This window comes from Coffea arabica, chromosome 1e, assembly GCF_036785885.1.
Source record: "Coffea arabica cultivar ET-39 chromosome 1e, Coffea Arabica ET-39 HiFi, whole genome shotgun sequence".
In the NCBI taxonomy this organism is placed as follows: domain Eukaryota; kingdom Viridiplantae; phylum Streptophyta; class Magnoliopsida; order Gentianales; family Rubiaceae; genus Coffea; species Coffea arabica.
Window position 1 is genome coordinate 35,944,525 of NC_092311.1, and position 16,946 is coordinate 35,961,470.

Here is a 16,946-nt window from a genome sequence, read left to right on the forward strand (position 1 = left end):
TTTTTTATTTTTCTAAAAAAAATAATTTCATCTCATTTGATTTTTATTTCATTGTTTTTGCAGAAAAATCAAAAAGAAAAGAAAAGGAAAAACAAAAAAAAGAAGGAACAATCAGATCAGTTGTAAAAAAAAAAATTCCTATCACCACATTCACCAATTGTACCAAAAGCAAGGAACCAGTACAAGAGACAGCTGGATTTTTGAACAAATTTCGTGCAATTTTTTTTTTGCTTTTCTTTGTCCCCAAGCCTTGCTAGTACAAGACCACATCACCTCTACAAGATTCATCAAGAAAATTCCAGAAACAAGAGGATCAATGGTTCCAAAACCTCCAGCAAAACCAGCTTTCATAACAACCCTTGAGATAAGGGTTTGGAGGGATTTTACCTCACTTAAATAGCAACAAAACGCAGCATTAAGGATAGGAGAGGACAAAATGGTGGAGGAAAAAAAGAAGAGAGAAAGGGAGAGAGCGGGGAGAGAGAAAAAGAAGAAAAAAGAAGCAGAAAAAATTTCTTGAAAATGTTGAGTCAAGGTTGAACATTTTGCCTTCTTCTGGATCAATATTCGATCTCAATTTTAGTCATTTAGATGTTTTATTCATTTCTGCACTATCTACAGTAGTAGAGGGACAAATTTTGTTCACAAAACTTTTAGAGAAAACGCCTCTAAGATTGTCGAATTCGGGCTTGAAGTCACGACATTGTTAGCTCTTGAAGTCAGTTCCAAAGAGCTTTCAGCTTCACGTTCCCGCTCTTGGATTCATCTTTCTTCGATGTTTACTGCATTTACTCATCAAAAGTAGTTCCTTTTACTCATTTCCTCTTCATATAAGCCTAAATCCTCACCCAATCCATCAAAATTTTTCCTGCACTTATGCTTGCTTTTTCTTCTTTTGATGTTTTTCTTCCTTTTGTGAACCATTAGCTCAAGTTTCTATTATAATCTTGAGTAAAATATGATATTTGGTTAATAAGATTGGGTGTTGATGATGAGGTTGCATAATCCTATGTGTTTTGAATCCGAATTTTTTTTGGAAATCATTTGAGAATGGTTGCGGTGTTTGAAGGACTGCAAAGATTGCACAAAGCTTCGAACATCTTTGCATGGAAATTTAGAAAAATTACAATCTCACCCCCCAATTTTTGCATAATGACACTAAGGCCCAAAATATTGTGAAAAATGAACCAAATCTTCCCTTTTCGAGCCTTGACCCTTTTTTGCATATTTTATGTATGTTTTGAGTAAATTAATTATGGGTTTTGGGATGTAATTAAGGGCTAAATAATTTTGTTGAATTTATTTTTTTACGGGGACATGTACTTTTCTTTCTTTGGATTTAGGAAAATAGTTTAAGAATTGGGTTAAGGTTATTTTGTTGGGCTCTAGCGGTGGGTTTTGTTTTTATGACATGGGTTTTGTACCTAAAGCCTAACTTTTTTTATTGGATTTACTTAGCCAAATAAACGGGCTAGCCCATTCTTTTTCTTTGGATTTTTCATTGGGCCAAAGGAGTTTAGGCCCAAAAAATAAATAAAATGGCCCGTTGGCCTTTTTTGGTAAGAAATTTGATACAAAAATTGCAATCTAGTCCCTGATCTTTTGAGAAATTTCACTATGGCCCTAAAATTTTTGAATTTCTTTCAATTAGTTCCTTAATTTAATTACAATTTGATCCCTAAAATTTATCTTTTGTTCAATTTTGATCCCTAACTTTTTTTAAAAATTATAATTTTGACCTCAAAACTTTTTAATTTTTACAATTGAGTCCCTGCCGGTTTTGATTTATTAAGTATAATTTGTTTATTTTCTTTAATTGTTATTCATGTCTCATTTAAATGCATTTAATTAGTAAAATTTAGAAAGTTTATGGTTATTTGTGGCTATGTTTGAATTAGTTGTTTTTTGGGACGTTTTTTTAAAAAATTTATTGTACATGTTTTTTTAAAAATAGCAAATGTTGTTTGGATTACTGTTGTTGACAAATAGATTATTTTTGAATAATAAACGTGTTTGGATCCACTGTTTTTGAAAAACAGCTATTAAATTTTGTAATCAATCTGGCTTTGCATAGCCTTCCTCCTGGCCTAATTTGTCCATGGTACAATTAAAGATAAGCATTACATAGGTCCATAAGACTACATGTCATTTAATTTGGTTGTGGAAACATTAATTGTTACAAAGGCAACAACAATCCCTTACAGTAGTTAGAAAGACCCACAAGGGAGAGATCACCAAGTTCTATTAATATTGGTGATAGTACATGTGATCGGCTATTGCTCTCCGATCTTCATTCCAGTCAGCAATTCCTCGGTTGACATATCGACTGGTTGTGGCCCAAAGATTTGGTTGCCCTAGTGCTCCAACAGCTTCTTCTTCAACAAAATATGCGTCGTTGGGAACATGATCCCGCATGAAGTTGTGCAAGGCACAACAAGCAAGGATAATGTTGTTTTGTGTTGCCATCAAATATTTCTGCATGGGCCCCTGTAGCATCGAAAAATGCTTTTTCAACACACCAAATGTGCGTTCTATAATATTTCTTAACGATGCATGGCGTCTATTGAAAAGTGCTTTTGCTGCCTGCTCTTGTGGGGTTCCCCATGCACCCCTAAAGGGAGTCATAAATCTTGGCATATTTGTGTATGTCGCGTCCACCTTAAAATATTTGCCTGCATATCAATGGTGAGATCAACGAGATTCATTATTGAGAAATGCATTTAGTTGGAAGAAAACTCAATAGCTTATGATTTATGAATTAAATTTCATGCACCTGCTGGTGGCATTGGAAAGACACAATTAGGATCAAGTAAAAAATTACGTAAGATCCTAGAATCATGGCCACTACCCTCCCACTCTACCCTAACATAAATGAATCTCATATTATGATCATATACGGCTAGAATATTTTGTGATATGCCACTATGTCTGTTTTGGTAACGATCCATGTCTTTAGCTCTACACCAAGCTGATACGTGTGTTGACATAGGCCAGTGTTACATATTTAATAGGTTTTCATAATGACTAATTGAAAATTTAGTCCCTAACCTTAAACCATGGCCAAAACAGAGTACTGTTCCGTATTCTTGGATGAGTTGTGTGATAATCTATTGGTCTGACAAAGTCGCATCCCAATCGAATAAGAGATCGAAGGCAGCGTTGTAGATGACGATCCATTGTCTCTAACGAATGTTGAAATTTCTCGGGTAGAACCCTATGTCGCTCATTATGACTTAAGCACATAAGAGTAGTGGTAACAGACTCATGAATTCCAATCTGTTGTGTGAGGTGCAGCTCCCAATAGCCACGCTCCAGCAACATGTCACATAATTGCAGGAAAAGGGGAGCTTCCATGCAAAGATTGTCGAATATTCTATCTCGATGGCTGTTTATTAGCTCTACAACCCATTGTTTACCTAACAATGAATTATCTCGGATTTGTTGCCTCTGGAAAGGGTTTAGGTACGGGTCGAATAGCACCAGCCCTAGAAGCACAAACATGGCAAAGGTCAAAAGGAGCTCATCCTCGTTAGATTCGTCAGCTTCGTCGCCTCTGGAAAGGGTTTAGGTACGGGTCGAATAGCGCCAGCCCTAGAAGCACAAACATGGCAAAGGTCAAAAGGAGCTTATCCTCGTTAGATTCGTCAGAAGTGTCCCCACTATGTGCATAATGTTCATTTTCCATGAAGTCTTATTGGTGCAACTTCGTTAAAGGTGAATCTACAGGGTGTAGGCCAACAATATAGATCAAAATCAAGGCCACTAGAAAAATAAACCTAAAGAATTAAAAAGTGCTAAATACCTTGAACCCAAACTCTTAAAATTTGGGAGGTTCTTACAAGGCAAGGCATTGCCTTCCTAACACAATTGAACAATTTCACATTAAAAAAAAATGGTATCGTAACAATCAAATGGAGAAAGACTAGGAATTGAAGTATTGACAAAGTATGCACAACTAGAAGAGCAACATATGACTATATGAGTTGGCCACCTATATTATCAATCAACTGATACAACTATTTGCTAACTTGTTTGAATTTATAAAATACTCAAAAAATCATGGTATCCCAACAGCGCATGACTTAAAGGAAACAAATGACAGTCGCAGAAAAAAAAACACTCAAAGTTCTGGTAGCAAATGCTACAACTAAGGTTCTCAAGCATAAACAAACAAAGGCAATGACGGCTAGCTTTAGAGAAGTGCTCCAATGCACAAACGACTATAATGGGGGTGGGGGGGGGGCTCCTGAGTGCAATATTTAGGTGTGAGGCAGCCGCAACGCTTCATAAAGGTGATGCAGTCGGCGTCCGATCCAGCTAAATTCCAAATTGCCAACTCCTGAGGGTTCTTCAATATTTCTGCAGCGGCCATTTTGGCTTTGTAATTCACGTTCTCTAATGGCTTTGTAATTCACGTTCTCTAATGCTCAAAATTGAGCTATGGCAACATCATACTCCGATTTCTTTGATCCAAGGCAAGAACGATGCTTGGTCGGAGAGCTTACTGACACACTCATGCTGCTAGTCTTCTTTCGGCTAACAAACGATCCAATAGTGTCAAGAGTAGGGTTGGAACTGAACCAAGTAGCTCGGCTCGAGCTCGCGAGCTACTTGGTCAGCAGCTCGAGCTCGAGCTCGGTTGACCAAGCTTGATCTCAAGCTCGAGATGCTCGTTAGAGCTATCGAGTCGAGCTCGATTTTGGAAATATGATACTCAAGAGCTCGACGAGTTCTATCGAGCTTTTTATAATATATATTTTAATTTTTATTATTGTGAAATGTCAATAATATCCTTTATTTAAAATTATATATAAAATATTAATTTTTATTACTTGAGCTTGATTAGGCTTGATTGAGCTCGAATAAACTCGATTGAGTTTGATTTGAATTAATTACATTTAATTAAATTCGAGCTCGAGTTCGAGCTCGAGTTCCATAAATTGATGTCGAGCTCGAGCTTAGTTATTTTGCCTCGAGTCGAGCTCGAGTAGTGCACTACTCGAGGTCGACTCGACTCGATAGTACCCCTAGTCAAGAGCCTTCAAGTATCTATTAGTCACTGAACCGGACGCGATGGCCATAGGACTACAGCTTGATGTGTCACTAGACTTTCGCTTTCCTTTACCTTTCTTCCCTTTCTCTTTATTTGCCCCTACTACTTGTACATCAGGATCCTAGTCCTCATGCTCCGACCTGCCTTTTCCTCGTGCACATCATGCAGCAGTTTCCATGTCTAACTCATCGACTGAATTACGGAGGTCATTTTCGAAGTTAGAGTTGAAGTCTCCCGTTGCGCCTTGATTGACAAACACTTTCTCCAGTAAATGATAGACTAAGCAGTCATTTTGAAATTTTATGAATTTTGGGTTGACCTTGTACAAAAATGGAAAAAAAAAGAAGTTAACAAATTAGTCTAGATAAGAAAAAATAAACATATGCAGCTAGATCTGTAATTCATGAATAGTTGTAGCTGCTCCATCCCGGCCCACTTGTTATCGTCCATAAGGAATGTATGGTTCTGGCTATCCCAACCCAATCCCATTCCCTTTCTCTTAAAGGAAATGTACAGTTTGGTTAACTCTCGCATTACATAGTATTTGCCTCTTATACTATCGAAAGGGAAGGAGGTGCCGTATTGGCCATTCAACCGCCGTTGTATTTCGGGAACCACATAACTAGAAATGTTATTGTCCCTAATTTCATTGACCCTATGCATGTTGACAAGGTGCTGGGCAAAGGCAATTTCGTGATCCTTAGAGAAATGCACATGCTCTGAACATCCGCGCCTTTGTTTTCTCATCTTAATTAAACCATAGACAAATCTAGAAACAATAAACGAAATGCATTGACAGGCGGTGTATTCGATTAATAGTGTATATTCTTAATAATGTCCAAACAGGAGGAGGAGCAAGACATTACCTTGTAGTAGTTAGAAATGCATTGGACCAAATCGTTTTCCCCCAAGTAAAAATGGATGCACGGGTAGTCTGGCTGCTTGCCTGTTTCAATGCTAGCAAGATAATTACAAAAAATTATACTGTGTCTTACCTAGATATTCAACAAATCCCAACAAAGCAAATATACCTTTATAAGCACGTTGGGTAACAAGGGGCATGTAGCCTTAAATGGTGGCAACCATACAATCAAATGACAACCTGTTTTTGAGCACACCAGGAAGGATGAATTTAGACAGAGTACAAAGTGTATCACAAGTGGCAGTTCGAATTACATGCATTAAATAACCATTAGCCAGCCACATTGAGTTAAAAAATACAGTAGTAGAATATTATGACTACAAGAGTAATTATTTGTATGCAATAAGCAACAATAGCTTCATTGTCATAAGGTGAAAGCAAGCTAAGAAGCAGCAAACAAACATTTATTGCTCTCCTATAATATAGAAATGTATTTAGACCCTAAAAGTAGCAATTTCCATACCAATGCTGGCCATTTCTTCCCCAAAAAAGGAAAAAGATAAAATCCCATGGAACGGTTTATCATCCAGTAAAGAAGGGGGAAGCTTACCACAACAGCAAATTCGATGGCCGTGGAAGCAAGTTAAGAAGCAGCAAATAAGCAATGAAAGCAAGCTAAGAAGCAGCAAATAAACATTTATTGCTCTCCTATAGTACAGAATTGCATTTAGATCCTAAAAGTAGCCATATCCATACCAATGCTAGCAGTTTCTTCCCCAAAAAAGAAAAAAAAATGAAATCTCATGAAACGGTTTAGCATCCAGTAAAGAAGGGGGAAGCTTACCACAAAAACAAATTCGATGGCTATGGAACGTGCTCTCTGTCGAAGCGCCCGGTAATCTGGTGGTCATTTCTCGAACCGAAATCAGCAAAATTGGGAGTAGGTCAGCTGAGCAAATCTGCAAATGGGTGTGAATTACTGTAGCCTCCAACCTTTGCAACGATTGAGCACAACCGTACAAAGATGTGAGAAATTACAGCTGAAATTTGTGTCTCACTGACGGAGAGCTTTCTTCAGATCTGTAACAGTAGAAAGAGAGAAAAACAGGGTATGGAGGGCAACGTCGTTATTCTCAATTGGCAGTGGGTTGTGTTTTAGGGTTGAGTTTTCAGGTTTCAAATACAAGACAATTGTTTCAACAGTTGCAAAAACAACGTAGGTTTACCTACCTTGTACTGTGCACTAATCTGATACCGATTAATAGTAAGTGTGTTGTTTAAAGACAAAAACAATTTTTTGAAATAATTGCAAATCCAAATGTAGCCTTTATTCCTTTATAGTAGTGAAGTGAATTTGTCATATGTTTACACTTTCTTTTTTAATTATTAATTAAATTGGTGTCTTGACTATTTTGTTGATTTTGAAGTATAACTATGGCAATTCTACCTCATCTAACCACTATTTCAAGGGAGGTATTTTTTATTATTATTTTAAATTCTTTTATGTGTTCCTATGTATTTTTTTATCTGTGATTGCATATTTTTAGTGTTTTTCTTGTATTTACTCATTTTATTCATTTCAAAATTTTATTTATTATATTTAATTTTTTTATGATTATTTGGAGGACATTTAAACACCAAATTATAATTGATTGATGCCCCAAAAATATATTTAATTAGGCTATGTAATAGATAGATTTTATTTTTGTCAAAACGTAATTAATTAGATAAATATAATAGTTAGGTTATTATTTTTTTAAGGGTTAAAAACAAAAAAGCCCCCTGTGCTAAACCTAATGTACAAATAAGCCCCCTATGGTTTCAAAATATACAACGCGATAACCCGTGCTTTGAACTAAATTGTAACACTGACGGAAATTGGTAAAATTAACCGGAACTGATGAAAGGACCAAAATGCCCTTGTATAATACCCAAAAGGCAATTGAACGGACTCATTTCTTCCCTTCAAACCCTACAGAGAGAGAGAGAGAGAGAGAGAGGGAAAGCGAGAGCGAGAGAGAGGATGTAAAGCCCAACCAAACGGTCTCATCTTCTTTGCTGCAATAGACGCTTTCTGTGGGGGGAAAAAGATGGCGAAAGGAAAGTTCATTATGTAGCTTGGGATCAGGTTTGCTTGCTGAAAGAGTGTGGTGGCCTGGGTATTAGAAATCTTTCACTTCTCAATGAAGCAGCCCTCAGCAAACTTGGGTGGAATTTGTTGAAACATGAGGATGGTCTTTGGCAGCAAATCCTTTACAGTAAATATGGTAGCAACGCTTTCTCGTGTAAATCAAATGCTTGCCATCTGTGGAGAGGTATATGGAGCACGGCTACTATTTTGGATGAGGGAGTTTGTTGGAGAGTGGGTAATGGGAAATCCAGGGTTGATGATGTTATTTACACCCAAATATTGCATATTTGGGTGTTTACCTTAGAAAATTCCTGATTTTGTGAGTTTTGAGACATATTTGGGTGTTTACCTTAGAAAATTCCTGATTTTGTGAGTTTTGAGACTGGTACTTTGGATTTAAAATGAAGATTTTTGCTGTTTTGGGACTACGACTTTGGTTTTGAAGCCGAGATTTTTTTTTAAAATTTTGGGTGTTGGAACTAGGAGTCATGCAAATAATTTCTGAAATGTCCATTTCTAATGGGAGATTTTTATTGATTTGGGACTGCAAGTTTGGATTTAAAGCCGAGATTTTTGTTGATATTTGGGTGTTGACTAGGTGACGCAAATAATTTCTGAAATTTCCATTTGTAATGAGAAATTTTTGCTGATTAGGGGTGTTGAGTAGGATCTGTTAGCCAAAACCCAAAATCAAATCCTTTTACCTTAGCCAAGATTGTGTAGTAGTTCCTCGCAGGTTGACTTCGTATCTGGAGAATGGCTTTACCTTTCAAACCTCCTGCGTGGTAATTTGATTTCTCCCAAAGGCTAGTTCAATTTCTCTCAATCAAGTAGAAATCAATTCTGTACACAAGCATCGCTGGGAGGGAGTTTTATTGGGGGCTAAGGGGTACAATAGGAATATTTGCTAAAAATTAAGTATAAAGAATTTGTTTTTAGCTTCCAGTACATCAGTCCCGTTAATTTTACCGATTTCCGTCACGGTTACAACTTAGTTCAAAGCACGAGGTGTCGCGTTGTATATTTTGAAACCATAGGGGGCTTATTTGTATATTAGGTTTAGCACATGAGGCTTTTTTGTTTTTAACCCTTTTTTTAAATTCCACCCTTAAATTGTAATTAGGGCCCCACATGTAAAGTTAGATATTTATGTGCATTTCTTTACTTGTGTGCTTGCATGCTTGTGTGTTTATATGTTTATTTGATTTATCTAGAATTTTGTATCTAGATATTATGCGTATGTGTTATGTGCTCTATTTGATTTGTGTGTTTATTTATTTTAATTACGTTTTATATGCTTTATTTATTTATAATAAATGCATGATGTCATCACACTAGTCCAATGCTTAGTTATGATCTTTCTCCTCGATTTTTCATTAGTCCAATACTAGTGAGGGGTTATAGAAATGGGTTAGTTCAATACTAGAACTTTTAGACAATTTTCTCGTTGGATTCATACATTCATGTGTTATTTATTGCATCTCATGCATTTTTTATTTTTGAATATTTTCATTTGCATGACATTTTTTCCCATTATTATTCTCTTACCCTCTATATGTTTGGACCATATCATTTAGAATTGTATTTTATTTTAGAAAATTCGAAGTAGGCTAGTCCATTTGTTTGATTAGGTTAGAAGGGTTACCCTTCAAACATGGGAAATGAACGAGTGTGATTTCTTAACCTTAACACGCTCTTTCTCCCTCTATAAGAAAAAAAATTATGTCACGAATTTTAGTCTCCCGTACCCGTAACGTTGCATTCCTCTCTTTTAAGTCATGTATATTTATCTATATATTATAAATTTTCTTTTCTTCGAATATCATCTTTTGCATATTCCTAATCCCTTCAAAGAATCAATCTTGGGCATCGCAATTAATTTGATTGGTACCAATTAAATTTTGAAAAGATATTTCGACCTTCATGATATCCTTTAAATCTAGATTTGCATCCACATAGAAACACCCAAATGTAATAAGTTTGATATATTAAATTAGAAAATTTTTTAACTAAATCTCGCAATTAATCTTGGTTAGATTGAAAGGGTGCCTTAGGTTTGAATATATCAAATCTTTGCATTCCCTTTTCTTCAACCATGACTCCCGAATTCTTTTCTCTTGTGTTAAAAAATTTGGAGTCGTTTAAAAGGGGTTTTATTTATTTTATTATTAAAAAAATATATTTTCGGTAACTTGGTACACCGAAATTCAATACCAAGTAGCGACTCCTATTTTTTTAAAAACCCTTTTTAGAGTAAATTTTGGATCCAAACCGTTGCATTTTCTAAGTCCCATTTTAGACCCTTTTTCTTTATTTTCTAAAATCAAAAACATATTTTTTTAATTCGCCAACATTCTCTTAAATCAAAAACCCATTTTTAACTTCTATTTTATTTTAAAAAAAGGGGCACAACAAGAGGAGTTGAGAATTTGAAATTAATCGAGGTAGTTGAGAATTTGAGATGAGTCGATGACATAGGTTCTTCTACCACAACCTATGTCATCACACAAGGTTAACAAAATTAGAATTTTTTATTACAACAATTCTTCAACACTATTAGACTTGGTCAACAAAAATGATGATAACCATTAATTTTGTCTCTAAACATTACTCTTAAAATGATGACAAATTCTTGTACAGCTCATTGTCATTACATATAGGAATTCTCGTAGTTTATCTTGAAATACTTATTCTTGTATGTTTGCAGTTGGAGATTGACATATAGTGACTTTTTGAGTTTGATAATTTAGAGGCTCAAAGTAAAATTTATCAATATAGGTTAACTTAGATTGGATAATTTAGATCTAGCTCTAAGTGAAATTTATCGATATAGATTAAGTTATGTTGTATAATTTATATCTTGCAATTTGATCTTTTATTTTGCCCCTTTCAAATTTTTTAACAAATTTGCATCCATTTGAAGCATTGAGCAACAAATTTAAAACATGTTTTGTAGAAGGTTTTGCACTCTTCAATCACCACGAAAAGTAATGACATTTTTTAGGGGTGTTCTGTTTATGCCCCTATTGAATAATAATTTCTTCCTTGATATACTCGGGACTAAAAAATTGAGATTGTGCATAAGGACTTCAGCGATCTTCCACTCTCTTTCTAACATTGCCCTGCCCTCCATTCCTTTTCATCCTCTCAGACCCACGTGTGCGAGTTTAAAGGTTTACCCTTAACATTAATTTGCTTTCTCCACAACAAAAGAACATAGCTATAGGATGCTTTGATGGTGGGATGGTGGGCTTGTAATGGCAATGGTGGTTGTAGTTACTACAAGGGAAGTTTTATTCCCTTTCTATTTGCCATTTGTATAAACTTCTTATAGTCTCATATGCATATTTTGTTAGGATTCAAGTGCAGAATGCATGACTATTGAAATATTAAATACACAATAATTTACTGATAAATAAGTCACAAGTATAAAAGATAAACGACACACAATATTTAACGTGATTCGACTCCATCATTGAGTCTACGTTTATGGAGAGAAACCCGTTCTTTATTATGAGAGGAAAACCCTTTACAAAAATATAATTTGAATCCAAATCCAACCCTTGCATACCATCTCTTATCTCCCAAGAATTCTCTCTCACTACCCATGTATAAAGCTATATGTTACCTCTCTTGTGCCCTTGTGTGTTTCTTGTAATATGTTAACCCACCTATTTATAGGGAAGATTATTTGACCAAAATCCAAATAACAACAGGAAATCAGTGCTAATTCCTAAACTTATACAAAATAGAAAATAACTTTTAAATCCTTAAAAAAATAAGAAATTCCTTGGCTACTATTTCAAATAACTAAAACTAATTAGGAAATTACTTATTCCACACAAAACAAGAAACTTATCTAAAATAAATTAAGTCAATTTTCTAACAAATCTCCACCTTGACGAATATTTTTTTAGCAACAATTTACCTTCAACTACAAAATAATATGGTACCGAATTACACACCCGAATCAATACCGTCCTAATACAAAATTGATTCAATTGACAAATGAACATGTGTAGTTACCCTAAATCCAACCTCCAGTTGACTCGCAAGAAGTTGTCTCAATTCACCGTCTCTCTTTGCAGGATTTCTTCTCACCATCACTTGCAATTCGAGATCCCCTTCTATGAGATCTAACCCTTATCATTGAGGCAATCAAGTGGTAAAATCACCATATTTCTTCCCATCTTCAAGACTATCTCGCCATATGTGATTTTCAAAAATCCACCTAAAACGAAAAACTCGTAACTGTCAGAGTCTTCTGATGCATGAAAATTAAATTCTTTGTTTTTTTAGAACACATGCCACAACACCTAAAGAACATAATCCGAATCTAATAACTATTTGAGATGAAATATCAATCGATAGAGTTGTGAGAAAGTCTCCATCGATTCATATTCAAAATTAATATTGGACTCCACCTTTTTCATGACTCTTGAATAACCTGTTTAGATTCACCATCAAGTATCTCCATACTTTTTGACTATTCATCTTTTACTATCAATGCTTTTTATCAAATCATTGAAACAAGGATACCACCTATTAAATTGTTCAATTGATAACATCCACCAATTCAATTGATCTCAATAGTTAATTAGAATCCAATCATGAACAATCAAACTCTTGATCCAACCATTTAGTTTGTTGGGATCCAAGTGTTTGTGACCAGTTCAATTTCGCAGTTAAGTTCTGATACCATTTGTTAGGATCCAAACGCGGAACACATGACTAATGAAATATCAAGTACACAATAATTTAATAATAAACAAATCACAAGTAAGAAAAATAACGACATACAATATTTAACGAGATTCGACTCCACCATTAAACCTACGTTCAAGGAGAGAAATATATTTTTTATTATGAGAGAAAAATCTTATACAAGAATACAATTTGAACTCAATCCCAACCCTTGCATACCATCTCTCATCTCTCAAGAACCCTCTCTCACCACCCATGTGTAAGGGTACATATCATCTCTTGTGTGCCTTTGTATGTCTCTTGTAGTATGCTAATTCATCTATTTATAAGAAATATTATTTGGCCAAAATTCAAACAATAACAAGAAATCAGTGCTAATTTCTAAACTTATACAAAATAGGAAATAACTTTTAAATTATAAATAAAATAGGTAATTCCTTGGCTACTATTTTAAATAAGTAAAATCAATTAGCAAACTAGTTATTTTCACACAAAACAAGAAACCTGTCTAAAAGAAATTAAGCCAATTTTCTAACAAAATTTGATAAAGAGAAACATCTCGAGAGAGTTCACCAAAGAACCCAATATGTAAATCAAGAACTCAATTCTGATCCAAAAATTTAAACTATTAGGTGTCGAACCTTACTTATATATTAACATTATTTTTATATCTTTCGAATCAATGTAGGACGTAATTCTTTTATTCATGAATCTAATAAATCTCTTCCTTCATGAGTAACCTCTCACATTAAATTCAAATTTACAATCCCTTTTTTGAGTCCATTTCAGTACTCAATACAAATCCACTTTATCACATAAGGTCACATCTTCTTCCAAATATGGACCCACTCTTTTTCAACATCCAAACTGCATTTTGGATCCCTGCCAACCTTTGGTTCGTTTGTCTAACACCAATCGGACTCTCTATCAAACCCATGGCGTACCTGGTCCAACACCGACCAAACTTCTTTGGCACTTTGATCTATCACCAAGAAGAGAATTTTTATCTGTCCAACTCGGAGAAGAATTCACTTACCCATGAGTAATCTAGTTTCACAATCTGAAACTCTAATACCAATTTAATAAGGAGAAACATCTCAAGAGAATCTATCAAATAGTCCAATATATAAGTCAGGAACCCAACTCTGATCCAAAAACTTAAACTATTAGGTTTCAAACCATTACTTATATATTAACCGTTCTTTCTCTATCTTTCGAATCAATGTGGGATATAATCTTTTTACTCATAAACCTAACATATTTTGATGCGTAAATTTTCAATTTAAATGTCAAAATTAGAAGAATGAGCTCAGAATCCATATAACCATCTACTTCATAATAACTTAAACCAAAAAGAAAATAAGTTTAGCCCCAAAATTTGAGTGCACACCAAAGTGGATTGTTTTGGAATATTTGCTAGTCATTGGGTGCTTAAGGTTGAGGATGGAGCAATCTTTGTTCACATAGAAAGGCAACAAATGAAAACCAGAAAAAAGAAAGCAAATATTAAAGCTAAAACGATGGGTGGAGAAGGGGAGGATCCGAAAATTGGTGTAATCGTAGAAGACATCATCAAGTTGAGGAACAGATTTGTTGAATGTTACTTCTCTTTTTGTCAAAAAGGAAGAGAACTGTGTGAGTCATCTTTTGGCAAAATTTGTCATTCAATTGATTACTGAGATAGATTGAAAAGGGTCCTTTCCAGCTTGGCTAGTGAGTTTAGCCAAGAAAGATGTAAGAGCAGTTGCTTAGCCTGTGTAATCTTTTTTAGTATTAATGGAAACTGTTACCGTTTGGAAAAAAAATAAGCAATCTATTAATAAACCAGAAAGGCATAAACTACTACCACTATAACATAGGAAACTATCCAAAAAACTAGACTCTACTAAGACAATTAGAAATTAATTAGGAACCCTTCCAGCTTATTTATTTTCCTAACATATTTGAATAAATAAATAGAACTAATATTGGACACTAAAATGATTAGGATCTGCTATAAAAAAGAGCCAAGTGTCCACATTGCCTGAGGACAACCACCAAAACAAAAGCAAAAGCAAGTTATCATAATTTTTTGAGTCCAAAAAGGCTGAAAATTAGAATCATCTATTTTGATACTTTTTTATTTTGATTTTCTAAAATCAACTTTTACACAATCATAAGTTATTGATAACAAGACCTCTAGCAGCATATAGTGCAGCGGAAGGAGACCAGTTCAGTTCGTATAAACAGACAAGTCATTTGGTTTGGATTCATTTGAGTCATTTTCCAGTTTGAAGGAGGTTAAGCATCACATTAATTGAGAGAAGAAGAGGTCAAACTAGGATAAAGACATAAATTAGGGCTGGTTAATTTGTATTACCTTAATCAGAAAGATAATGACAATGAGGAATTATTCGATTTCTCTTCTTGTAAAAACGATGCAATTGACCAACTTTGGAATTAAATTTTGGCTTTGACCAATAAGGGACTCATTTCATACCCCATAATAAGGGATTGTTAGGACCAAGATTAAAACATAAGTTTTTAAATGAATAATAGTGTCTGCATGTATCTGTATTCTATTAGAAGATCACATATCAACTCATAGACAGTGCATAAGCAAATTCCCTTTTTGGTCTTTTTAATTTCAGATTTGTTAATAAGTTCCAATAAAAAGGGGCAAAAGAAAAAAAATATGGACTCTAATTGTTTTTAATTTTTTGTAGTTGGGTTTGAACGGTGGAATTTAAGGAGTGAGGGAGATTTGAACTCAAAACCTCTAAGTCATAAGACTTTAACTTTTACCACTAAATCAAAATCTCCTCGATTATGAACTCTACTTATTTAATGTTCGGGATAAAAGAAGGGGATATACTCAGAAAAGATATAGGAAAGAAAAGTTTGGAGAGGGGGAAGAGGGGGGAGGGAGGGGTTCTATACTATTAACCCAACTTTTATAAAGTAATGATTTACATTGGTTAAACCGACAATAGAAGTAATAGAAGAATATGTTGTCTAACCACTTCCTACAGTAAAATATGATTCCAATAGTTGAACATTGAATAAAATTATTACAAAATGATCAACAACACTTAAAAAGTCCAAATTTTGGCTAAGATACAACTTTAAACAAAATAAAAAAAAAATTTCTAAAAAAAATGTTTAGTAACACTACGAATTTCTACAAAATAAACATCAAGATTTTACTAGTATTATCAAGCCTGGTTACCTACCTTGAACTCAGGTTTATTAAGAAAACAGGGCCATTTCTTAGACTTGCACCTATCAGCCATAAACCCACCCTATACTATAGCCTCCAAAATTAAAAGCCCCAATATCACTTAGCTTAAATTAATACAAGATAATAATGAAAAAATGGACTGTTCAATGCTGATGATTAAGATGGCATTTGTTTGCTTTCAGTTAGCCCATAAACTCACCTTATATATGGGGTCCAAAACTAAAAGCCCCAAAATCTCTTTAACTGTTAGCTTAAATTAACACAAAATAATCATAAATAGATTAGCTTAAATCAACACAACACAATCATCAAAAGATGGACAATTAACACAACATAATCATCAAAACATAATATATCATAATCATCAATACATGGAGTCTTCAATGAAACTGCTCTTGCCCACCAAAAACATGGAGTCTTCAATAAAGCTGATAATTATGATGGCATTTGTTTGCTTTCCTGTCTCCAATTCCCAGCTCCTGCCCACCAAAACTTCCCGTTCCTTGTTGCAACATTCCACTCATGATCCCGACCTAGTGTAGCCGTTTGGCATCTATGGCATTGCTTTATGCAAAATTCTCTGTCACACTACTATATGTGAAATTTTGCATGATTCAAAGAAGACCCTGTGTGTGGTCGGGTGTATAGTGTCTTGTGGAATCATTCCTATCAAACTCAACTACTAATGTTGTTTTCAGAAGACTCCACAGTTGACTAGTCTCATCCCATTTCCTGCCTTCTCTTGAAATTAGTTTCTTTTCTTAATGTCATGTATGCCTAGTAGGCTTTTGATTTGTTCTTTATTTTCCTTGTCATAGTGAAAAATGAGATTGATGTTGACACCTCTATGTCTTGGCTCAAGGGATGATGTGGAGTCTAGGATGCTTAGGGTTGGAGGGAAACTATATGGAGTTGCGGGAAAAAATGTAACAATATATTAACTTCTATTATTGATATAAAGTTCCTTTTTAATGTA

General features: G+C 34.6%; 1 protein-coding gene and 1 long non-coding RNA gene across 2 annotated transcripts; both read right to left on the reverse strand.

Moving 5' to 3' along the window:
- Positions 1-2,244: 2,244 nt before the first annotated feature.
- LOC113693586 (uncharacterized) lies at positions 2,245-2,948 on the reverse strand. Its single transcript, XM_027212132.1, has 2 exons — positions 2,774-2,948; positions 2,245-2,672 (listed from the first exon to the last, which is right to left on the reverse strand). The coding sequence occupies exons 1-2, from the start codon at positions 2,946-2,948 to the stop codon at positions 2,245-2,247; spliced, it is 603 nt and encodes a 200-aa protein (XP_027067933.1).
- Positions 2,949-4,956: 2,008 nt separating this feature from the next.
- LOC140021451 (uncharacterized) lies at positions 4,957-7,060 on the reverse strand. The gene is made up of 3 exons (XR_011825193.1): positions 6,760-7,060; positions 6,085-6,155; positions 4,957-5,999 (listed from the first exon to the last, which is right to left on the reverse strand). It is a non-coding gene; the product is annotated as an uncharacterized lncRNA (long non-coding RNA).
- Between the last annotated feature and the right edge of the window lie 9,886 nt (positions 7,061-16,946).

Bases quoted from the DNA above. Each gene is read 5' to 3' on its own strand.
- LOC113693586 (XM_027212132.1), bottom strand. From the start codon at position 2,948: ATGGATCGTTACCAAAACAGACATAGTGGCATATCACAAAATATTCTA. The intron at 2,673-2,773 runs GTGCATGAAATT...ATTGATATGCAG, and splicing joins CTTTCCAATGCCACCAGCAG to GCAAATATTTTAAGGTGGAC.